Source organism: Neofelis nebulosa, chromosome 5 (assembly GCF_028018385.1).
Source record: "Neofelis nebulosa isolate mNeoNeb1 chromosome 5, mNeoNeb1.pri, whole genome shotgun sequence".
In the NCBI taxonomy this organism is placed as follows: domain Eukaryota; kingdom Metazoa; phylum Chordata; class Mammalia; order Carnivora; family Felidae; genus Neofelis; species Neofelis nebulosa.
This window is the reverse complement of record NC_080786.1, coordinates 156,917,754-156,940,958: the sequence shown is the minus strand read 5'-3', so window position 1 is coordinate 156,940,958 and position 23,205 is coordinate 156,917,754. Positions and strand designations below refer to the sequence as shown.

The 23,205-nt window shown below is 55.1% G+C and overlaps 1 protein-coding gene and 1 long non-coding RNA gene across 5 annotated transcripts; both read right to left on the bottom strand.

The window, feature by feature from the left end:
* Positions 1 to 195: 195 nt before the first annotated feature.
* Positions 196 to 23,145, bottom strand: RRP1B (ribosomal RNA processing 1B). 4 transcript variants are annotated; one of them, XM_058732147.1, is made up of 16 exons: positions 22,914 to 23,145; positions 15,572 to 15,654; positions 13,969 to 14,026; positions 12,590 to 12,675; positions 11,921 to 11,982; positions 11,442 to 11,571; positions 10,507 to 10,571; positions 9,887 to 10,068; positions 8,102 to 8,193; positions 7,380 to 7,477; positions 6,448 to 6,467; positions 5,664 to 5,795; positions 4,488 to 5,152; positions 2,309 to 2,464; positions 1,222 to 1,285; positions 196 to 459 (listed from the first exon to the last, which is right to left on the bottom strand). In XM_058732147.1, the coding sequence occupies exons 1-16, from the start codon at positions 23,041 to 23,043 to the stop codon at positions 266 to 268; spliced, it is 2,217 nt and encodes a 738-aa protein (XP_058588130.1). In that variant the 5' UTR covers positions 23,044 to 23,145; the 3' UTR covers positions 196 to 265. The 4 variants fall into 4 exon arrangements, with proteins under 4 accessions (XP_058588130.1, XP_058588131.1, XP_058588132.1 ...); XM_058732148.1 differs by having other exon boundaries at positions 5,664 to 5,792; positions 22,914 to 23,143; XM_058732149.1 differs by lacking the exon at positions 15,572 to 15,654 and having other exon boundaries at positions 22,914 to 23,052.
* Positions 21,697 to 22,225, bottom strand: LOC131512928 (uncharacterized). Its single transcript, XR_009262392.1, has 2 exons — positions 22,114 to 22,225; positions 21,697 to 21,875 (listed from the first exon to the last, which is right to left on the bottom strand). It is a non-coding gene; the product is annotated as an uncharacterized LOC131512928 (long non-coding RNA).
* Positions 23,146 to 23,205: the final 60 nt, after the last annotated feature.

Genomic DNA, 23,205 nt, shown 5'->3' with positions numbered 1-23,205 from the left:
TCACACAGCTCAGCTCCCGCACCGGTGGGGGTCAGAGAAGTCAGCCGCGAACGTGAGACCCCGGAGGGCTCACGCACCAACAGCGTTTGTGGCAAAACCATCACCAAGATGCCCGCAGAGGAGTGGAGGGCTAGCGGCTCTGCTCAGACCTCGTTTGTACGATTTACGGTGATTTATAAAACAATAAAAACCGCCCACCTTTTCAAAGTTATAATTTATAGAATATCTGTACAAAAACAGTCTCTAAAAGGACTCTGCTGCTGCCCTAGAAAAAGTCCATAGCCGTGGGCCTTCTCTTTGGCGTGGCGCTCAGCGGCTTCTTGGTCCCCAGGGGGGCGCCGGTGGGTGAGCCGGTGGCGGTCTTTAGCACGCCGTGGAGGGGCCTCTGCTCAGGGTTGAAGGCCACTCGGGAGGGGCCCGTGGGGCTGACCAGGATACTCTTGTCTGTCTTCTTGAATTCTGTGGCGGGTGAAAGCAAGGCCACGCGTCACCAGGACCCGCATCTCTCCGTCCCTCCCGCCCGCCCGAGCAGCGTCCCCCGTCGGTGGCCCCGCGCGGGCTGGGCCGCTCGCTCCGTCACGAGGCCCTGCAGACAGCGGGCCAGGAGCTTTTTGAGGGAACGGGAGTCCCTATCGAGGATGCCTCACGGGAGCGCGTGAACAAGTGCCGAGGACAGCGCTGGGGGGGTCCTGTGCTGGGCGGGGGCGGGTTCTGAGAGGGACTCTGGGGGCCCGGTGGCGGCGGAAGGCGGACGGACCCGAGGCTCGAGCGGATGCAGGAGGAGCCTTTCTCTGCAGGTGACCTGCCACTCCGGCCGTCTCCAGCTCCCGGGACAAGGCCTCCCTGACGGTCCCTCCCCACCCTGCACGCGCACACGACTACTTGTGGTCCCTACGAAGAGTCAGGTCTTAAACTCATCGTGTACTTTCAGAACGTGTGGTTTCTGTTGAACCGAACCAAAGCAGTGAGCGGTACCAACGCCAAAAGCAGTGAGACGAGACTGTCTCTCTTTTCCTGTCTCCTCGTGGGCAGGTGACTCCACGTGTCAGCAGAGGCAGCTATGGCTGGGGGGGCCGTCAGATGCCCCCCAGGCTCTGAAGCGTCTGGGTGGGCAGGTCCGGGGACACAGCCTCCTTCCAGAGGCCCCGAGTCCCCACGACCCTTGCAACTCTGGACAGCAGGACCTGCAGGTGCCCCGCGGGAGACGCGCCCCACACTCACCCGCAGTCGTGTTTCTGTTCAGCCCGAAGGTGACCTTCTTGGAGCTTGAGGGCGTCTTGTCTCGCTGCAAAGGGAGAACAAAGGGGAGTAAGTCGGTGGCGGTGGAGGCCCCGGACCTGGCATCTCTGGCCACATAGCGGCCTCGTGCTACGTCCTTGGGGAGGGGAGCCGAGCACGGTGGTGTCTAACAGCTTCTAAGTGACGGCAAGCAGCTCGCACTTCAAGGCCGTGAGGACCCCACCGAGTTTTAGTTTTAGTGCGTACGTGGGACGGGACCACGCACCGGGACGGGCTCTTGCTCAGGGGGCAGGACGCGCCTCCCAGAGCCTCCCAGACTCATCTCGGTGTCCCAGCAATTCATCAGTTAACTAAGTCGTTTCTCATTTGGGAAACTCCTGGATGCGGACCACTCTGCATGATGAAGCACCTGCCTTTGCTGCGTGGATCCCACGATTCCACTCCGCACCGTAAACGCTTTACCGGAGGAACTAGTCCTCTGTGCGCCAAGTCTCAGGCCCTCAGGCGGGTGTCCCTAGGACGCCCTACCTGGGACTAGTTAACATGGCAGTCACGGGTCCAAGGCCACTTACACAGCAGCTACTCCCCGGCGAGCCTGTGCCCCGGCCCGTCCCTTGATCCGCAGCACTCAGGGGCTGGCAGAGCTGACCCTGTGCTCCACGACAGCCGTCGCCCTCTCCCGCCACTGTGACCGGGACAGTGCCTGCTCCTCCCCGCACCCGACCAGCCCCGAGTCCTGGGCGAGGGCCCTTGTCCCGGTCCTCCCCGTCCTCTAGGCCCGTTTCGTGAATTCTAAGGTGAGGCACCACCCACCGCACCTGCAGGTGCCCCGACCAATCCCTCAGTCCCTCCCAGGTCACCAGGAGACAAGCCCCAGGACTGCTCGGGCCCTCTGCCCAGCAGACCCGGGCTCCCTGAACAGGCCCCCAAGTGCCATGCCGTGGGCGGAAGCAGAGTCCCGGCGCACAGAGCCCCAGGCGTGGCCTTTAGGCAGGAAGGGGCTGTGTGGCTGTGGGGAGGGCGGAGGCGGGGGCAGGGGGGCCCGGGGCGCTGGGCAGAGCTCACGGACCTGCCCGGCAGGGCGCACAGAGACGGCAGAGGCACTGCTGCTCTTGGCTTTTCTGAAGAACAGGGGCTTCGGTAAGAAGGGGGTGTCGAACCTCACGAAGTCATTCTCCGTCCTCAGCTGCTGCTTCTTTGAGGGGCTGAGAGCCCCCCCACCGCCCTACGTGAGGGAGGGGCGAGAGGAGAGGAGAGGAGAGGGGAGGGGAGGGGAGGGGAGGAGAGGAGAGGGGAGGGGAGGAGAGGAGAGGGGAGGGGAGGAGAGGAGAGGAGAGGGGAGGGGAGGGGAGGAGAGGGGAGGGGAGGGGAGGGGAGGAGAGGAGAGGGGAGGAGAGGAGAGGGGAGGGGAGGAGAGGGGGGGAGAGGAGGGGTCACACCCAAGCACAAGGAGGTGAAGCGGGACGGGGGAAGGGGTGCGCACGCAGCCAGGCGGGGCCCCCAGGATGCAGTGTCTGCAGCTCAGACACCCCACGCCCGCCGCTTCCCAGACGAGGTTGACGGCACCTCTTCACGTGGCAGGGCGCAGTCACGCGCACACGACGGCTTCGCTCTCGTGGCACCATGCCCACCGGGCCAGAGGGTGCCTATCCTCCCACCCACAAGACCCGCCTTTGTGTATCTTTAAACTTAGGTCCCCTGTTCTGAGGATTTCTGCCTTTCAAAGGCCACCTGTTAAGTAATTCGTTTTCTTTTTTCTTTTTTAAAGTTTATTCATTTTGAGAGACAGAGAGAGCAGGCAGACGCAAGGGAGAGGGAGAGGGAGAGGGGCAGAAGGAGAGAGAGTCCCAAGCAGGCTCCACCCTATCAGCGCAGAGCCCAACGAGGGGCTTGAACTCACGAACCACGAGATCACGACCTGAGCCGAAACCGAGGGTCTGACGCTCAACTGACAGACCCACCCAGGCGCCCCCATTTTCTCATTTCTGATCCGAGACATCGTCCTCCACTGCAAGTTCGGTAAGAAAGGGCAAGGGTGACATCTAGTGAGGCCCTGCGGGTCCCTTATGGGCAGATAAGGAACATTCACTGGGTGTCTGACAGCTGACCAGCACCCACGGCAAGGACCCCGCTCCAGCTCTGGGGTCCCCGGGGTCCGGGAAGCCCGACGTAGCGGACGTCGCGTTGCTAGCTTCCACCAGGTCTTGGTGTTCCTAGCTGGGGAGCGGGCTGCCCGCCCTCGCAGAGCCCACAGCGCTGCCGGCGAGGGGCAGACCCGGGGGGCCTCTCTTGCGGACCTTCAGCCCCACTGGCAGAGACACAGGGCCTCGTTTGGGAGGAAAACCTCCCGTGACCCCGGGGCTTACTTCGCGGTAGTTCTAATCCTGAGAGAGGCTGCCAAGGGCCGGAGGAACGAGACAGATTTCCCTGATGTTCTCGGCAAGGAAAGAGCAGCAAGTGAACGTGTGAAGGGCCAAGGGGCGACGGTACAGGCGACAGAGCTGGTCAGGGAAAGGTCAAAGGTGAGAACAGGCTTCCCGGAGCCGGCTGGAGAGTTCCGAGGGCTTCCCCAGCGAAGACTCGCTCTGACCCCAAGCTGAGCTAACCGCTCGGAGACGCCGTCGTTCTGGGATCAGCACATAACCCAGCCCACTCAAGTTCCCGCTGAGCAAGGCCTCGGTGAGCTAACCGCGCACCGCAGCGCCGGCAAGTGCCAGAGCGGGACGCGGTCAGCAGGCCTGTCCCGGAAGGGCGGGGAGTAAATACTGCGGCCTCGCGGCTCACGAGGTTTTCGCTTCTACCACCACCGCGGAGACGTGAGGCCGCCCTGAGCGGCCCCCACGTGACTGGCGTGGCTGGTGTCCCAGCGGAACTGTGCCGTCACGGGTACAGACGCCTCCCAGAGCTTGACCGCTCGCTTACGCTGGCTCAGACGTATAAGCAGAGGCGGCCTCTCCGTTAAAGAGCAAAAGAGAAGAAAATCCTGGGCCCCGTCTTTTGCCGAAAGGGCCTAAGGACCGGCCAGGAGCTGATGATGAGTCGAGGCCAGCGCCTGACAGCGACTCGGTCTGTGCACTTACGCTGCGGGACGGCGGCGCCCCCCACGGCCGTGGGCACGACGTCCCGGCCTGGTGCCCACCCTCCCGCAGCCTCGGAGTAGCCTCATGGGGCACGGGGAGGGCCACCAAGAGTCTCCATTTCCTCGAGGCTGGACGTGTCCCCCACCTGCCCCGCGACGGCTGCCTTACCAGAGCCTGGACGAGCCTGGCTTCGGCCTTCAACCCTCCACGGTGCTCCAAGTCACACATCTCTTTCACCTTCTTTCTCTTTTTCAAGATGGCGGCTTTCTGATGAGACGGGTTGCAGAGGTCAAGGCCGCTGGGCTCCCCCTTCTGTTTCTTCAGTCTCCTGCCCGGGGGCAGGCCGGCCGGCCGGCCCTGCTGCTGGGGTGGGGGCCAGGCCAGCGCGGGGGGGCCGCTGCCGTTGATCGGGAGGGCTCCGAGCGTCCTCTGCCTCTTCTGGACCGGGGCTCCGCTGGCAGGGGGTGCCGGAGGGGACGGTTCCCAGGCCTCGTCCCCCCGAGGCAGTGGTGGTGTGGACTCTGAGCTCTCGCCCTGGACCCTCAGGCTTCTCTTCCTCGGTCGTTTCCTCTTACCCTGCGCTGGGGCGGGCCCCGAAATGCTGTGCTCCTGGGGGCGAGGGGCAGCTGGTGCCCCCGGCTCAGCCGCAGGCATCTTCTGGGCTCTTCCCGGACTTCCCTCCGGCTCCCTGCCCCCGTTCTGTTCTGGGGGCAGGGCCGGAGCCCCCGACCCTAAATGCTCTGGTTGGAGATGGACCTTCCTCCTCTTTTTCCCTTTTCTCTTCTGAACACCGCCTTCGCTCTCCTCTTCTTCAGCAAGGAAGGACTTGTTTCCTAGAGACACACACGCCAATACACAGGTGCCCACGGCGGGGAGACAGTTTCCCTGTGTCCCACCCCCAGAAGGGCCCTGGCCCTCCGTGTCCCCCACACCCCGCAAGCGTTGTCGTGGGCGCCATTCCCTGTCCCAGCTGGGACCACAAACCCTCCTAAGGCCTGTTCCCACAGGGATGGGACGGCCATCACCACGGTTTTCAGGCCCTATGGCACTCCCCACGGGCCCGGGGCGGAAACAGAACACAGGCTCCCGAGGGCGGGGTCTATCTGGTTCTCCACCTCCTTGCCACCACCCTGAAGGGGCCCGAGGAGGAAATGAACGCTTGTAGCTTAGGAGGCTGTAGCGGTTCCACAGAAAACAACACACATTCAAAGCTGACGCTCGGCTCTGGAAGGACCTAGGGAGACCTGGCCCAGCCTGCCAGGGCTGCAGGGGCGCACGCTGCTCCCCGCGGGCTGCCCGCGTCCTCCACCCCATCCCGCGTCCACGGCAAGCTGTGCAGCTCACCTCCTTCTTCCTCCGGGTCGCTTTTCTCTAAAAGTTTATTTCCTTTTTTCTTGTGCTTTCCTCGGTTGAGCGTTTGGTCATCTCCCTCAGCAGAAATGTCCTCAGCAAAACTGAGCCGGGATAGGCTGCCTGCTGGACACCAAAGCCACTCTGGTCAGCTTAGAGACTGGCAGACTCTGTCCCCACCTGACACGGGAAGATTCCCCACCTGAGTCCTGTGTGCTCATCTGGGCTCCTCACCGCCTCCCCAGCCCAAGCCTGCCAGCTACTGATGGGGACACTGTGGGGCCTGCCCGTCTCTGCACCGCAACCGGGGTTGGGCAGCTGCCCCCCCATGCTAAGTGCCCAGGCGCACAGGGGGCTGGGGGAGCCACCAACTCACTCGTGTCCCTGTGGACAACAGCTTTGCTCCAGGGGCTCAACTGACCACAACAAAGGAAAGGGGCCCCGAGAGCTTAACTTCTCTTCTTCCTAAGGAATCAAACTGGCACCTTCCTCGACCACCAGAAATCCTTCCCGCTAAGACAACGATGCCCCCCTCCCTCCGGCCTCAGGTCTGGATCCGCTGGGTCCCCGGGACGGGAAAGCGGGCCGGCTGGAAGAGGCCCGGCACCGTGGCTCTCACAAGGGCCCTGCCGAGCTGACGCCTTTCACAGGAAAAGGCTGCTATGTCTTGTGTTCCCAGTCAGTGTCACTCAAGCCCGTGTTTCAGTATCTGGCGTGAGCGTCTCAGTGGGGCCCTGCTCACGCTACGTCGTCAGGGGTAATCCTCAGACATTCTCACCTTCGGAGAGATCCCGAAATCTGAAAGAGAAATCAAGAGAAGTTCTAAGAAACCCCCTTCTTTCCATGCTCTGCAAACACCCGCACATAACTTTTAAGATGTGCTATTTGGACGTGCGTTACGTTCACTTCCTTCTCCCTCTAGAAGGGGAGGCTTGAGGCAAAGGCCCAAAGTGGAGGACGAATCGCCCCCAAGGCCAACATCCTCCAGGATGTGGTGATCCACAGATTCTATCTTGGTTCGTTCACATAAACTGAAGAGATGAAAACTTCCTTCTTCAGGGTGAAGCTGCCCCTTCCCTTCTCTGTTCGCCCAGAGGAGAAAACGCTCCACCCGGTGCTGGTGTCAGGACAAAAGGGTGAGGGGCCGCGTGCTGGCGGGAGGCAAGGACTCCGGCGGCAGAGCACCGGGGAGGGGGGCGCGGACAGCAGGTCTGAGTCCAGCCCTGCCACCTGGTGGCTGCGGCCTCGGGCCAGCCGGTTACCTGCCCTGTGCCCCGGCCGGCCCATCTGTGAGGTCAGGAGTGACAGGTCTTACGGGGCCTCTCCGAACATGACATGATGCATGTCAAGTGCCCCGAAGGGCGCCTGCTCCACAGAGGACAGTTAACTTCGGGTGCCCCCTGCCGCCAACCATGGTGCTCTGTGCCAAACCGCTGGGATGGCCACAGTGACACCCACCACCACATCTGGCCCGGCTGCGGTGGGGGTGAGGGAGTGGGTTCTCGAAACCCCTGCCCACCTCGAGAACACCTAAGCAGCATACTTCATGCCCTCAGGACGCGGCCCGGGAGGGGAGCTACGGGCACGTGAAGCATCCGCTGCAGAGGTGGCAGGGGGGGGAGGGGGGGCAGCCATGTGCGTGCAGTGCTGCTCTGGCTACAAGCGATGAAGTCCGGGCGGACGTCAGCGGAGCGCCCGCCAGTCACTCACTTCTTGATGAGTTTGGAGAGACGCTTCCTGTTGAAGGGAGGGGTGTTCTTCCTGTTGGTGATTTCCAGGAGTCGGTCGGCAACAGCCTTGTAGTCGAACTGCGTGAGAACAACGAGACGTAAATGAGACATAAACCCGCAGCCAGACCGCTGACTTAGAAAGTCATTCCCACTGCTAAGAGAAAGCAGCAGCGTGGATTCCAGAAGCATCCAGCAACAAGACGGTCTTATTAAACACAAACGAGTGCTAAGGTTTGGTGACCAGATGGTTAAGCAGTATCTTTGAAAAATTTGCTGTTTGTTCTTGGGGAAACTATTCTTTATCTGCTTTATTTATTTGTTTACTTAACAACAACAACAAGACCTGTGGGAAAACACACCACATAAGGTTTGCCTGGGTGTGTGCTTCTTCGCAAATTCAGTCTCGGTGTCCAACTTACACTCGGTAACACGGGAACCTTTCCTTACGGGAGAAGCACTGAGCTGGCCTTGTCGGTACGAATGGAACAGATCCCAACGGTTCAAGCCAAAGTGAAGACTGACATCTTTCAAAATTCTGTCACGTTTACGTTTCTTTGTCTCCAATAAGCTCGTGTAAAGAAGGTGACTTCGGCGAGTGAAGGGATTAAAGACGACTTAACAGGCAGGCCTTGTGGATAATGAGCTCTGACCCTAATTCCCAGCCGGCCGGGCCACTCCACGGCAAATCTACGTCGTACCGACCTGGAGCAAGGGCCCGGCGTCCTCCAGGCGCCCGCCGCCTCTCGCCCCGTCGTCGCGGACGCCGTCCATCCCGGAGTGCTGCTGGCTCAGTGCTGTCAAAACACACCCAAGACGTAGCTGCAAACACAAGGCAACGACTTCTTCCGGAGGAGCCGCTGCCTCACTCAGCGTCTCCTTGCAGAGAAGCCCCTGCAAATACACTTATGATCTCCCCGAAGAGTCTCGTTAGAGGAACTCTGGGAGAAAGCACACATGACACATTCTGCCTTTTAATCACATCACAGACACATCAGCTGCCGCCCTCCGCGCCCCCGGCCCAAGGCCAAGGGGTCAACCTGCGGTTGTGGCAAAAATCTACACCGTTATTACACTAACTTCTCACGGAGCTACTGCAGGAGACAAATTAATACCGATGCAACTTGTAGCAGTCAAAGGATAATTCAAGGAGTGCTGAGGCCCACGAAGAAGTAGATAAAGACTCACAGTTTTTCAAATCCTGTGAGTTCGTTAGTGGTGTGGCCTCAGGGCACAGCCTGGAGAAGAGAGCAGGACCTTGTGCTTGCTAACAAGCACGACAGAGGAGCCTGGGAGAACGTCTCTGGTTCAGACAGAAACCTGGTGCGCAGGGGTGAGCCAGAGACAGGTCCCGTGACCACACGACACTTGCTCAAGGTCATCTGATTAATTCTGTCACCTACGTGGAATTTAAGATGAGACTTTTTCTCCCTTAAGATAATGATTTTTCTGGTTAAAAAATAACGTACGGCCACTGTGGAAAACTTACAACAGACAAAAGTACAAAGAAAACAGAAGTCACCCATAACTGCCACGCACGACCAACAATTGACATTTTGGTATCTTTCCAGATTTATTTTTATTTTTTTAAAGCTTACGTATTTATTTTGAGACAGAGAGCAAGAGAGCACGAGCAGGGGACGGGCCAAGAGAGAGGGAGAGAGAGAATCCCAAGCAGGTTCTTCACTGAGTGTGGAGCCCGATGTGGGCTTGAACCCACGAACCGTGAGATCGTGACCTGAGCCGAAATCATGAGTTGGACGCCTAACTGACTGAGCCATCCAGGCGTCCCTCTTTCCAGATTTTTAAAGGCACAATCTTAAAAACACACTTGGCTCCTTGTACAGAGAGAGTTTGGTGTTCTGTTAATAAAAAATGTGTAAATTAAATCCCATTACTTTTTGAAATCTTTGCTTTTTAAGGGCTAAATGACATTTCAGTGCCGCGCCGAGACGCCGTGAACCACCGCCAGATTGGATGGGCTGCAATTTGGGACGCAGGCTCCACGTGCAGCCGCTACAGACGCAGGAGTAGTCCGCACGGTGCCCGCCCACAGCGAGTGTTATCCACCCAAAGCGAAGGAGCCCTGGAGGGACCTGGGAGACCAGGCAGCAGAGCTACAGAAACAAGTGTGTGTTTGCAATGTGACTGCTGAGGACCCCCTTGCAGATACAAGTCAACATTAGGATGTTTTAGACATCCAAAAACCCAAAACAATAAAAACAAATAAAAACCAAAGGAAGAGCAAAACAATGTAAAACCTTCGAGGGAGTCGTGGTCCCAGGAGAAGGCACGTGCCCGCCACCCAGGGCCCCTGGGCAGGTGTGGGCCTCCCACGCAGCTCTGCGCCCTTTCTCTGGGGGAGCTCACGGCCGAGCCACCTGCGCTGACCTCCAGGTCGTAGTCAGCAAGATTCCGGCACATATATCAAAAAGTGCTCATCCGATGAGAACTTTGTGTAAAAAAAAGACTGCCGCAGGAAATTCTTACCGGTCTTCTTTCTACTGACGGTTTGTCTCCACACCACCTCGTTTTCAGGCGTTTCTTCTTCAGAGGGCTCACCCTCGCCCGCCTGAGGCTTCTGTTCCTTGAGGGTCTCTTCAGGTCCAAGAGGAGACTGGTCCACGATGACTTCAAGAACACCCCTAGCTATAGTCTGCACCAATGTATGGCTGAGGGTGTGTAAGAAGAGGGACGAGAAGCTGGTTACAACAGAGGGCCTGGCCCTGGCCCGGGAGGGGTGTGGCGGGGAGAAGCCACCGGGCACCTGGTGTTACCCACTGCCGTCACCCACTGGCTGCCGCACTCCAGAGCCGGCCAGGCGCGGCTGTGGCTGTGCAAGGCCGGGGGTGGGGCTCGTGCTGAAAGCAGGCAGGGCTGTGGCCGAGGGAGGGCGGGGCTCCTGGAGGCCTGAGACCACACCGCAAAGCCAGTGGAGCCCAATTAGGATTCCGAGCTTCCAGAGTCCGGCTTCCAGAAATTCGGAGCTCAGCCGTCCCGGCTCTGGATTAACCAGCCCAGGTACTCGCATGGCACTTCACAAGTTTACCACCATCACCCACAATGAAGCACCAAATGAAACAGAGAAAACAAACACGGCAATCACTTACTCCTTAGTCTTGGCAGCGACTTTGCAGAATGGATCAATGAACCTGAGATTCTGATCTGCCAAAAGCTGAAATTTAGAAACAAAGTAGGGAAACAATGAGGGGAGAAAAAGAGCCTTTGCTCCTGATAGGTCCTAGAGAGAGGAAGCATTTGCAGTTTTCACGTAGGCTGATGAAGGTCAACACCTCTCCCGGAGAGCCGCTCCCAAGATCCGCTCTGCGTGAATCATCCAGACTCTCTGGGCCAGGCTAAAGGTCATCTAAGGGTCACGGCTGTCTTCCAGCCACCGGGGCATCAAAGAACCCCCCCCCCCCCCCCCCCCATCAACCCGTGCTGCTCTGCGTTCTCTCCCTTACAGACAGGCTCTGCTCGGACACCATTGGAAACTATTCGGACCCAGGAACTATCCCTGCTTTCTTTTAATGAAAAGAATACGTGTTCGCTGCGGAACACTCGTAAAATAGTGTGAAACTAAAACAATAAAAAAGGCCTGGTAATTCCAAATGCAGATGATCACCTGCAGGCTAAAAACACGTCTCCTTTCCCGCACTGTCCATTCACGCGTAAACAGCGTGGGAAGAGGCGCGCCACTGGCACTGCGGCGTCTGTGGCTTTTTCCCTCCTGCTTTTTAAAGAGTCAACACCGCGAGCACATCCTGCTGTTATGACTGGACCGTGTAGGCGGCTTTCAACTGTTTTACAAGGAAGCCTTCTGAGAGCGCCCTCAGTGCACGATCTTCGTTCACGTGCCCCACTGGCCGCTTAGGGTACATTCCCGCACGGGGAAGGGTTTGTCAAGTCGGGTGGGAGCGGGGCTGGGGACACAGGTGGCGACAGCAGCCTGTCCTCCGCCCTCCAGGCCCACGTGGGGAAGAGCCAGAGTCCGGACCAGGCGAGCAGCCGTGTCACTGCCGCTGGCGGGAAGTCTGCTCCTTACCTCTCTCCCTCCCACTTTGGACAGTTCGTCCAGGTAAATGCCGATGAAGTGGAACTTCACTCCATCAGGAGACTGGCTCTCAGGGTGCAAGATCTCCTTCATCAAGACGTCTAAGAATAGCTTGATTCGGCTGAAGAACACAAAGCACACGGCTCCATTAACCGCAGCGTGGCTGAAGAACACAGTCACGTTCACCCCCGGGGCCACACCGCCTAACACGACGCAAGGCTGAAACAGTCCCACGAGGGAAAAGCAGCCACCGAAATCGGTCTGAAGTGTGGCGTGTGTGCTCAGCCCCTCGAGAAGCTTCTACCGGGCTGTGAGCTCTTCACGCGTGGGGAGCTCTGCCTCTCACAGCAGGTAAGAGAACGGGAGGCAAAGAGGAGCCACTTCGTACGAGCTCATGGAAAGGCTTGAGAACACACTGCTACCTCGCAGGTTTCGAGGCTGCCCAGTGCCTTCCCAGATCCTTTACTGACCTTTCTTCCCAGCCATTTCGCTTCAGAACTTCAAAGGACTGCCTCAGGACCAGACGGATCAGCTAAAGACGGACAACAAATTGGTTACAAAAGGAAAAGAAAGGTCAGTTGGCACAGCAAAGACCCCAATGGAACTGCTACAGCCTGCATCTCCGAAGTGAAAATATCGTCACGACAACCACATTTACCTTTTCTTTTTTTTTCAATGTTTGTTTTGAGAGAGAGAGAAAGAGAAAGAGAAAGAGAGAGAGAGAGAGAGAGAGAGAGAGAGAGAGAGACAGAGGGAGACAGAATCCAAGCAGTCCCCACACTGTCAGCACAGAGCCTGACGCGAGGCTTGATCTCACGAACCGTGAGATCATGACCCGAGTGGAAATCAAGAGTCGGACGCTCAACTGACTGAGCCGCCCAGGCGCCCTGCATTTACCTTTTCCTTTTCTGCAGAGAGTGTTAACTAAGGATCCCAAACTCCTCCCCAACAGCTGAAAGAGCAGAGCCGCCTTCGAGCACATATTCAAACGCCCTCCCTTGATCACGTTACCTCTCAACACAATAAGCCTGGAGCCCCCTCTGCTTCACAGATAAACCTTTTCCCGTTGTTCTCAAGATGCTCAACATCCCCCCTTCAGGGGCTTCTGAAGCAGACGGGGTAAGGTGCTCAGATCTTACCATATAGTACTTGCCCAGGCACAGCCGGTCTATCCCCTTCCACTCTCGATTCATCGTTTGCCAGAAGGTTTGAATGAACAGGTGTTCTGCAGTGAACAAAAGGCTTTGAATGCTTGGTGTTCACGCTCATGCGTTACCATAAAGCAAGAAAGTAACAGAGAAACAAACTAGCATCACTTATCATTTACCTTCTCCAAGGGTTTTCAGCAGCTATTTGGTCAATAATTAAATACGCTCGGTGATTTCCTTCATGTTTGAATAAAAACCTACTAAGACAGGAAGGCTGGTACTATCTTGATGTTCAGCTACAAAGCTCTGTGTGGCCTTTGTCTTTATCGACTTACAAGGCCAAGTCTATTACAATATTTCTATTAAATATTTTACTAAAATATTTTTGGTCTATTAAATATTTCTATTAAAAAAATATCTCTATTAAAAGAAAAAACTCTCTGAGCCACATCTACGGGCCCTTCCCACCCACCTACACCTAACAATGGATCCAAAGCCCTTAATTTTGATGAACACTTGGACGAGCTGCGTAGAAACTCAGCTTTTTGTTTCATGTTCTGTGTCAGCTGGATGAGCTCTAACAGAACATTCTATTTTCGTCTTCTGGGCCATGAAACTACCACTTTTCCATCCAAAAATAACTGTTTTCTTGGTTTGTTTTACTCCTTTTTGCATAATTCTTTCTTGATAAGTGAAAACCTAGATGATATTCCACGTGCGGAAGTCGGCTGGGACCTGGCTGAGACCTGGAGAGCCACTGGGGTCACTAAGGCCGGGTGGATGGCTCTGCTCCAAGGAGCACCAAGCAGCACCCACCAACTCTGCTGTCTGTTTCTTCCCTTGTCAGTGATCAAAGCCTGAACATCTCAGGAAGAATTCACCTCTCCCTCCGCTCTTCTTGGTACAGCGGGGCTATTTTACGGTTTATTACCAATGACGACCTCAACTGGCTCCGGTCTCCAGGAGGACAGCCAGGCATGCTGAGCTTATGGCGAACACGGGCACAAGCACACGTGGCCCCTGGGAGTGTTAAAGCAACTCAGAATCTGGAGACTCTGGAGATTTTCATTTCTTAAACCACCGTTTTGAAATCTTTTGAGATGTCACCCGTGATTCAACCGCACAGGGCGCCTCTTTTGTTTGCCCTCTTTTGGGATCAACATCTAAGCTCATCACGGCTCTCCCACAGGGAAGGTTTGTCGCCTGACATCTGCACACTGGAAGGAAGCCCCAGGTTCACGTACAACAAGCCCCCTGGAAAACTGGAACTTGAAGGAAGGAGAAGAAACAATATTGCCTAGTTTCCTAGGCAAGTTACCAAAGCTGATGAACAAGAAAGTTTGGAAAGTCATGAAAACATCAGGACTTACGGGCCTCCGAGTTGTTAACAACGTGGACGAGCTGGGAAATAGTGTTTGCTAGCTCCTCCTGCAAAGGCGGGGTCGGGGAGAGACAGCGGGGTTATTAGGCGGCAGCACGGAGAAGGGGACAGCACCGCAGCCTGCTCTCCTCCCGCATCTGCTGGGGTCTGGACCTCCTGTCACGTCAGGATTTGAATTTTACTGGACGTGGAACTTCTGATCCCAGCGGACTACAACGTAACATGCCCGTGAGGGTCACGCTGCCTGGTTAGAAAAGTATCTCTAGCTTCAGCTCCAAACGAGCTGTCAATTCCTGGCTTCAAAAATATAGACCTTAAAGTGAGATTCTATTCTAAGCCCCCAGTCCCGGAACACGGGAGCCGGCGAGGGGAGCGCCGATGGGGAGACCCGGGGACTGCCACTCCGCAGGGGTGCGTGTGGAACCAGGAAGTCCTGTGCTGGGCTTGCTCGGAGGCAGGCTGCAGAGGCGGGGGTGGGGGGGTGAAGCAGAGGTTAACGGCTCCCCTCCAGGCTCTGTCCAGGGCAAGGGGTCAGGTGCAGAGCGCCTGCTACAACGCAGCAAAGCTCATTTGTGGGGAGACTTGGCCGGGCTGGCTCTGAGAAGAGGCCCACCCTGGGGAGCGTCAGCGAGAGAATCCTGTTCACAAGTTACGAAAGAAAAGAACAGTCCTCCTCGGCATTCCTTGCGCTTCACCTGGCCTCGAGTCCTCCTCCCCCATTTTAACTGAACTCCAGACTGGAAAATGACGCTCTTGTTCACGTTTTCTTCCTCCGCTAAAGCCGTCGGCTGTTACTTTTGAATGTAACTTACAAATATTTTGCCCTGCTGTCCTACTCAAAATATGTTCAGTGCAGTAAAAGCAGTAAATCAAAGCCCGCTACTACGCGGTCTGGGAAAGTGGCAAAGTTGCACGTTAAAATCCAGACAAATACAATCTGTGGCGTTTTATCTATCGAAGCGTTTCACACCGCGTTCCTCAAGGCTTAGCCTCCACTAGCTGTGACACACCAGAACAAAGGTCTGTGGACACCGAAAGCCGTTTCCCTACAGCGCCTTGGTGGTGGGGCTCAGGGTGCTTGGCAGACGGGTCCAGAAGCACGTGCACATCTGTGCGTCTCCACGGACTTCGAGGGTGGGATGTCGGGTGGGGGGCCACCGCTTGCTTTACAGAGATCCTGGCCCCAGCAAGGTGGCTGCCCGGTCCTGGCACCCACTTAAATCATGGCAGAGGTGAGCCCAGAGCCCGGTGCTCACAGGCTCTTGGACTAGTGCCGTGCCCTTATCGACCACGAATAATAGAAGAGGAAACAGAAACTAAAATAAGTCACGTGACACCTACCATGGAACCAGCCTATGAAAGCATGACAGCGAAATACCAAATCTCCCTTTATCCATATTCTTTGTTGTTTGAAAAGGTGACTTGGGCACCGTGTCCCTCTCTAGATGGACGAGAGGTGGGCAACTGAACCCCGGGCGGTGACTGCGAGCTGTTTCTGTGCACGGGGGACCGACACAGCAGGGAACGAGCAAGCCCCTTCTATCCATCTGGGCCACAACACCCAGCCAGAGGACAAGGGAACTGTGTGTTACCTGTAGGAGGGGTTCGTCCTGCACCCACATGCAATAGAAGAGCCCTTTCCATATTTTTAGGAGTTCTTCTTGACTGAAACCTCCTAGGGGACAAAACAGCACAGACGTCTTACTTCAGAATCCTCCCATTTCCTGTCCCAGCACCTCGTGCTGCCTCACGGGCAGCGACAGCAATACCACATTTTCATTCTTTCGCCCGCAATGTCTTTTTAAATTTGAGGCACACACTTCCTTGTGGTACAAAATAAACACACACAGGCCATGTAGCTTTATCATCTCATCCTGCACACCAACACTTTCATCAGTCTTACAAAATAACACCGCAAATCCTACGAAAGATGAGGATTCGCGTCCCATATACCCGGCCCCACGGAAACCGGCAGAGCCCTGGGATATTGTTGCAAGGATACCTTTTTAAGGATCCTGCCAAGAGGTCAAACTCGGCGAAACCCTGATCTCTTTCCCTCCTGGTTATGGTTTTCATTTACTGGGCAATGATAGCCTGTTTGAAGGGACATCAACCTGGTTAGCCTTCTTCTGACTCATTTTCAAGCCCCATACCATACCTCTGACTGAGCTACGAGTCACACATAGCCTTCTAGGTCCTGGGCAGACCCCAGGTGTCATGGAGAACAAACACAATCCTCGAGTCTTGGGGCATGTTGCAAATGGCCTGTGTTAATACTTCACTAGCAGGTACTAGGAAAAATCTTTCGGAATATCGAAGTAGGGCAAACGAAGTAAACCTCACAAGTACCTCACAATACGCATACGTTTGGAATCAATGTAATTTCAACGTACCAAAAGAGAATTAAAAAGTGGCAAACAAATCCTTTTTGACGTACTGAAGTTTACTTAGTATATTCAGAGTGAGCTTCGTACCTTTTTTTTTTTTTTTTTAGCTTCATACCTTTAAAGATACTTACATACCTAGGTATTGGTTTCCAAGTTATTGAAGACCTTTCTCATATCAACAATTTTATTAGGGCACATTTTTATTCTTTGTGATAGTTTCTCACTTAAAATCCATATACCAGAAACTACAGTGAAGTTTATTACAATACATTTCCTTTAGGGGTTGGGCAAATCATGTGGCAACTGCCCCCCCCCCCCCCCCCCCCCGGCTTGTTATGGCACAAGCCACGCCTGGGCGCCTATCGCTAGCACAACTATGGCGCCAGTGACTGATTCCCCCGGACCCCCAGATCGGAGACCGCCGCAGTCAGGACCACAGGAACTCTGTCAAAGTGACCTGTACTTACATTCAGTCATGTTAAGACTAATGAATTTGGGGTTGGGGCAAGGATCACCAATGGCTGGGAAAGCATCAGGTGAAAAAGCACAGTGGAACTTGGAATGGATACATGAGGCCGGCAACACCCAAACCTACTGACCCATCTGGGCCCGCAGACCCGACTCTCCATTCAATGCAGGATGTAATGCAAAAGAAGGGCACAGCACCACCCGGTAAACAGTCTTACCGAAACGAACCGACATCATGTCGAATCTATTTAATATCAGCTTGGGGGGAAATACAGGGGACAGAGGAGTATGTCAAGTGAGACCATGGCATGTAGCTAGCAAAACCCCAAACACGAGAGACTCCATGGGGCAAATGGCACAGTTCCGGCAACAAGCAAGCTGCAAGAGGGAAAACCACGGATGGGCGCTGCAGACAGAACGACCACAGGCAAACCGGGTCCTGCTTGGATTCTGATGAATCCTAGAAAAATGGAGATGATGACGGGAAAACCCAACAGATTAGGTATTTCATATAAAGGAGTTTTTTTAAGAAAGATGTGATAAGGGTACTGTGGTCATGGTAGAAAGAGTCCTCATCTTTTAGAGATACATACTGAGGTACGTGGGGAAGAAATGAGATGTCTGAGATTGCTTCCCAAGGCTTTCGTGGGAGGAGGAAGTGGGCAGATTACACAAACCGGGTATTAACAGATGCTGCAGCAGAGTGACGGGTACACTTTTTATATGTTTGAAACAGTCGTAATAAAAAACAAGGAAACAAGCACTGTATGAGGTTACCACAGCGTTACCATGGGCTGTTTCAGTTCTCTTTGTGTAGAAAACTCTTCACAAGGGGACTAGATAGCCATAACCACAGGCAAACTTACGAGCAAACAAGACTGAACGTCACTGGTTCCTGTGTGAGGCCTGGTGCTGGGTATCCCCGTTTCTGCCATACCGTTTGCCCCTCCAGCGCTGCCCCCTACCAGGCAGGGCCCAGCGGGGGAGGCAGGGGTCTAGGTGGGGCTCGCCAGACACAGAGGGGAGCCGGCAAGCTGGGCTTATTCCAAATTAGCCTGAGTCCTCTTGGCCACAGGGCTGGTTCGAGGCACAGACGACCTCCTCGCCGAGGCTCCTGCTCAGGCTTTAGGAGAGTCGCTCTCTCCCAGCAGACTGGAAGGGGACACAGTCCGCACCTGCACTCGGCCACCGTGCCACATGCTGGGGAGCCTGTCTGAGAAGGGAGCCGATCTAGGGGAGCAGAGTCCGCTGTGTAGGAAACAGTTCTGGCACTATCAGTCGAGCTCCTGCATGAGGCTGTGCTTGGCTTTTCCCCTTCAAACTAGTCTGGCTTGGACATTCTGTCAAGTTGTAACTGAAAGAGTCTCATTCAATAACACAGTTTTATTGCAAAAAATTCCTATTCATATATTACACCAGAAGTTACACAATCAAAGGTGCCTTGTTCACTACCTCCTGGACCCCAGAGGGACCACTGCTATCTGCCTGAGGTACATCTTTCCATCCAGATCTTTCCTGTGCTTCGACATAATACTTACATGCAGCACAGAAATGCACAGAAGCATAGCTGTGTATATAACCCGAAAAGCATTGCATGTTCTACATACTCCAAATTCTGGCCTTTTTCACTTAAAAATAGCACAGTGTATGTTGATCTCCGGAGGATCGTTCTAAGTGCACCCGTGTGTCAAATCAGCACCGAGTGACGATGCGACAGACCAAGTAACTGTGCCGAACCCACGCCTGTAGGAGTTGGAGGTGAGGCAAGCTCTGGAGAGGCTTATGTAACAGAAGACTGTGGATTTCAGCAGAGTAACAGAGCGACAGTGGATCCCAGACGGCGGGCAGGAAAGGGGCTGCACGTGAAGACATATTCTCAGTGTTTCATCCTACGTAAGGCAGCAGAAGTGTGGTGGTCACAAACCCACGGTGAGGCCCCAGCTTGCTACTTACTAGCTGTGCTGCAGCAGAAAACCGTCAACGAGCCCGTAGGCCTGTGTCCTCGCCTACAATACGTGCACGGCTTATGGTCAGGGACAAAACTGAAAGCACGTATGAGAAGCGCTTCGTGAGAGTGAAGCACGATCCAGTTGGCAGGTGTGAGGATTGTCTCGTGTTCTCCACCCATAGGCCACTGGAGCTCTTTTCCCTTTGGAAACATGTATTTTCAATACACGTAGAAAAACCACTCATTTTCACCCAGGAGTTTAGGTGGTAAAAACCAAGTACCAGTTTCTTTTAAACTTGTTTTTAAGTCTTTTTAAAATGTTTATTTACCGACTGAGAGAGAGAGAAAGGGAGAGAGGGAGAGAGGGAGGGAGGGAGGGAGAGAGAGAGAGAGAGAGAGAGAGAGAGAGAGAGAATTCCAAGCAGGTCCGTGAGGAGCCTGATGTGGGGCTCGATCCCAAGAACCACGAGATCATGAGCTGAACCAAAACCAAGATTCAGAGGCTTAACCGAATGAGCCTCCCAGGCGCCCCTGGGGTTGAGTTTCTTTAACTTAATGTCGCTTAAGTTTCTGGCAACAACATAGGTTTAGTTATTTCACAACAAACGGGGTGAACATGAAGTGAGACATGGGCTCAGTAAATTCCAACAAGCTGTGAAATGAGAAAGCCTGACGGCCACTGTCAGCACACGATGAGCTCAGGAGCCATGTGAGGTGGGGGTGAGTCCACACCACGGTCAGTCAAAACATCCACAGCTCTTGGGGAGCCTGGGTGGCTCAGTCGATTAAGCGTCCAACTTTGGCTCAGGTCATGATTTCACGGTTTGTGGGTTCGAGCCCCGCGTTGGGCCCTGTGCTTGACAGCTGGGAGCCTGGAGCCTGCTTCCGATTCTGTGTCTTCCTCCCTCCCTGCCCCTCCCACTCTGTGTCTGTCTCACCCTCTGTGTCTGTCTCTCAATAATGAATAAATGTTAAAAAAAAAGCAAAAACAAAAAAACAAAACCACATACACACACACATCCACAGCTCTCATTTATTCTCGCTTCTCGGTCCAGGAACCCCCAAACGTGTCAGAATGAAGAGACACTTTCCCTATCACTGTATCTGAGACCCTGGCGACTCTCAGTTGTACAGTTATTTTATGTGTCACCAAATGAAAGAGGGCAAATAAAAGTCACAAGGTGAACTTCAAGATACATCTCAGTTTCTGTAGATGTCAAATGTTTCAAGTTGCAGAATCAATAAAACTGGGGGGGGGGGGGGATTTGTCTCTTTTGTTCACTGCCCTATCCCTGGGGCCAAGAATAACAATAGCACGCAGTAAGTGCTTTGTGTTTGCTGAAGACAGACGGATGATCTCTCGTGAGTAAAACCACAGACAGTGGTCATTCGTGAGTGCTCTGTGTGAACAGTTAAAGCACCAGAGCAACATTTAGCTCCTTTAAGCACTACAAAGATTTCCAATTTGTTTCCAAAATTACAAGGCTACGGGGGCGCCTGGCTGGCTCAGTCAGTAGAGCATCTTACTCTTGATCTTGGAGTCCTGACTTTGAGCCACATGCTGGGTGTAGAGATTACTTAAAAACAAAAAATCTCACAAAGCTATTTATGTTGCTCACGGGCAGTTCTTTGCATCAGTAACATTTGAGATTTTATTTACTATGCCCGAGACAAAAGGCAACAGACTTTGGGCCTGCCGGTGAGATGCAAATGTCGGGACAAGTTATTTCCCACCTTGCATCTCACGTTGATGGGAGCATAGTGGAGGCAGAGGCCTTGCCTATTTTGCCGCGCCTACGACATTCGCCTTGCAGCTCCTCTTATGCAGGCCCAGCGTACTCCACGCAGCGTGGACATGGTGGCAAGCAAAAGCATAAAACAAATCACTCTCAGTGTGATGGGCGCAGAGCAGACAGGACCCTGGGGGCACTGGTGTAAACCCCCTGGCATCATGGCCCTGTGTCCCCTCAGCATTTCAGATCCTGAGCCTGCTCATCAAAAAGGTTTGAGCAACAGGTTCTGTCTGGCCATCTTGGCCCGTATGTACTGCATCTGGCCTCTCTTCCATTCTTGTGTTCAGACAGGTGAGTCCGCGGATGCCTGCACGCGCTCCCACTGCTCCCACTTCCAGCCAAGCAGACAGATTGGAAACTTCCACCGCCGGGTCGGGGGGAGGGGGCGCAGAATGATACACTATGATACACTAACAGATTAGGAAGAAGCAACCTAAGTGTTGCCATTGAGACCCACTGGATAGTCTGGAATCCTGGAGGGGTGGGGTGAGATGGGAGGCAAGGCACTCTGGAGGAAGCTGTGTTGAACGGGATGCTAGGAGTGAACAAGAGAAGCAAAGGTAGAGAGCTGAGAAACAATGCGGATCCAGGACGAAGCAGTCACGTAGGGGCCGAGGTAGGAAGAGAAAGGGAGGACGGACCATTACCTGCAGACCTGGAAACCCAGGGACGTAGGTGACGTGATCAGAACCGCCTTAGGAAGATGGCCCTGGGCTGGTTTGCGGAAGATGGGTTTAAGAGCGGCGCCGACGGAGTTAAGGAGACTGGTTAGGAAGTGATCAAGTTCAGAGGTCTGGCTGAGATGAAGGGGGTCTTCAGTGAGGTCAGAGGATGTCAGACGGTGAAAGATGGTAGAAGCAAGACACAATGGGTGAGGGGTGGGGAGCGAAGATCCGGAAGGAGTCTAGGCCGTCACCACATGTCCAGCCAGAGCGAGCAGATAGTGGGGACAGCATCCAAGATACGAGAACACAGGCGGCAGAGGAGAAGCAGGAGAGAACGGGTTTTAGGGGGAGGAAAACGAGTCACCTGTGGGCCTCTGAGGCCGAGGTGCCCAGGGGACACCCCGGCGCAAGTGCCAGATCTGCTCTAGAGACTTAGACTTAGGAACCTTCAGTGTACTGGGGATGCCCGAGACCATGTGAATGAAATCCCTCTGGGAGGTCCCTAACAGAACTGAAGTTAGGAATTCGGTCCTCATTCCTTTCTAGCAGACTTCCCATCAGACTGTTATTTTCTTTTCCCTGGGCAGTCTTTTTGGGATTTCTCCTCCAAACAAAACAAACTAAGAAAGTCAGTACTGGGATAGATAGTACCCGTTCTTTCTAAATTTTTTTTTTTCAACGTTTTTTATTTATTTTTGGGACAGAGAGAGACAGAGCATCAACGGGGGAGGGGCAGAGAGAGAGAGGGAGACACAGAATCGGAAACAGGCTCCAGGCTCCGAGCCATCAGCCCAGAGCCCGACGCGGGGCTCGAACTCACGGACCGCGAGATCGTGACCTGGCTGAAGTCGGACGCTTAACCGACTGCGCCACCCAGGCGCCCCAGTACCCGTTCTTTCAAGTAGACTCTAAATGCATTAGCATTAGCAGTAAATCCAAATTCATCCCTGCGCAACGTAAAAGCTCCACCGCCTATGGTGGTTCAGGTAAATGAAATCCTTCAACAGCACCCCACTGCAGTTAAGAAGCGAACTAGAAGGCCCCGTGTGACCTGGCCACTGCTGTCTTTCCCAACTTTAAGTCCTAACACCCTCCCCCTCTCTCACTTAACTGGTCTTCCAGCCACTCCTAGGGCAGCTTCGCTCTTCTCTCCCGCCTGTTGGAATCCGTTGAACGTCACCCAGAGGCCTTCCTGGAACAGCCTATGTAGAGGAGCTCCCTCTTCCCGTGATTTTCCTTTCCTTGCCTCCACTGGTAAAACTCTCTTTTAGTTATCCAGCCCCCGCCCCGATTTACTAGTGCAACTTTCAAAGTAGGGATTCTCTCGTCTCCTGCAACTCCCGCACCTCAGGTGGGTGTGGGTCAGATAAACACGTGCATCAACGGAGAGCACAGCAGAAGAAACCGGGCTCAGTTTGGTGACTCAAGGGGCAGGCTCGGGGTCGGACAGACTCGTCCACTCCCGGCTTCGCCACTCGCCGAGACCACCTCGCCCCTGCGGGCTGCAGCCCCTCCACCGTCACACCCGGCTGGCCCCAGCAGGAAGCGGGTCCCACCGCGCGGAGGCACACAGGGCCGCGGCGGGAGTGCGAGTCCGCGCCCGCCGCTCCCCCGGCTCCCCCCGGCCCCCCTGCCCGGCCGCCATGTGGCGCGGCTGACCGCCGGGCGCCCACCTGTCTCCCTCTGCGTCTTCACGCTGATGTACTGGCGCAGCTTCTTCACCGCGCGGTCCCGGATGCCCTTCTCGTGGGACGCCAGCCGCTGGGCGAACTGGAGCTCGGCCGGCTGCATGGCGGGGGCCATCGCGCCCGCTGGACCATCCCCGGCCGCAGCCTCCCGCCGCCCGCAGCCTCCCCCCCGCGCCGCCGCCGAGCAGCCCGGGGCCGCGTCTGCGCAGAAGGCGGCTCGCTTCGGCGGCGGCGGGCGGGGGCGGCGCGCGGGCTGATGGCGTCACAAAGGCGCCGG

Excerpts from the sequence above, each read along its gene's own strand:
- RRP1B (XM_058732147.1), bottom strand. The coding sequence starts at position 23,043 with ATGGCCCCCGCCATGCAGCCGGCCGAGCTCCAGTTCGCCCAGCGGCTG. Across the intron at positions 10,069-10,506 it reads GTCGCTGCCAAGACTAAGGA|CCATACATTGGTGCAGACTA; the intron begins GTAAGTGATTGC and ends ACACACCCTCAG. Across the intron at positions 7,478-8,101 it reads ACGCCGGGCCCTTGCTCCAG|TTCGACTACAAGGCTGTTGC; the intron begins GTCGGTACGACG and ends GTTCTCACGCAG.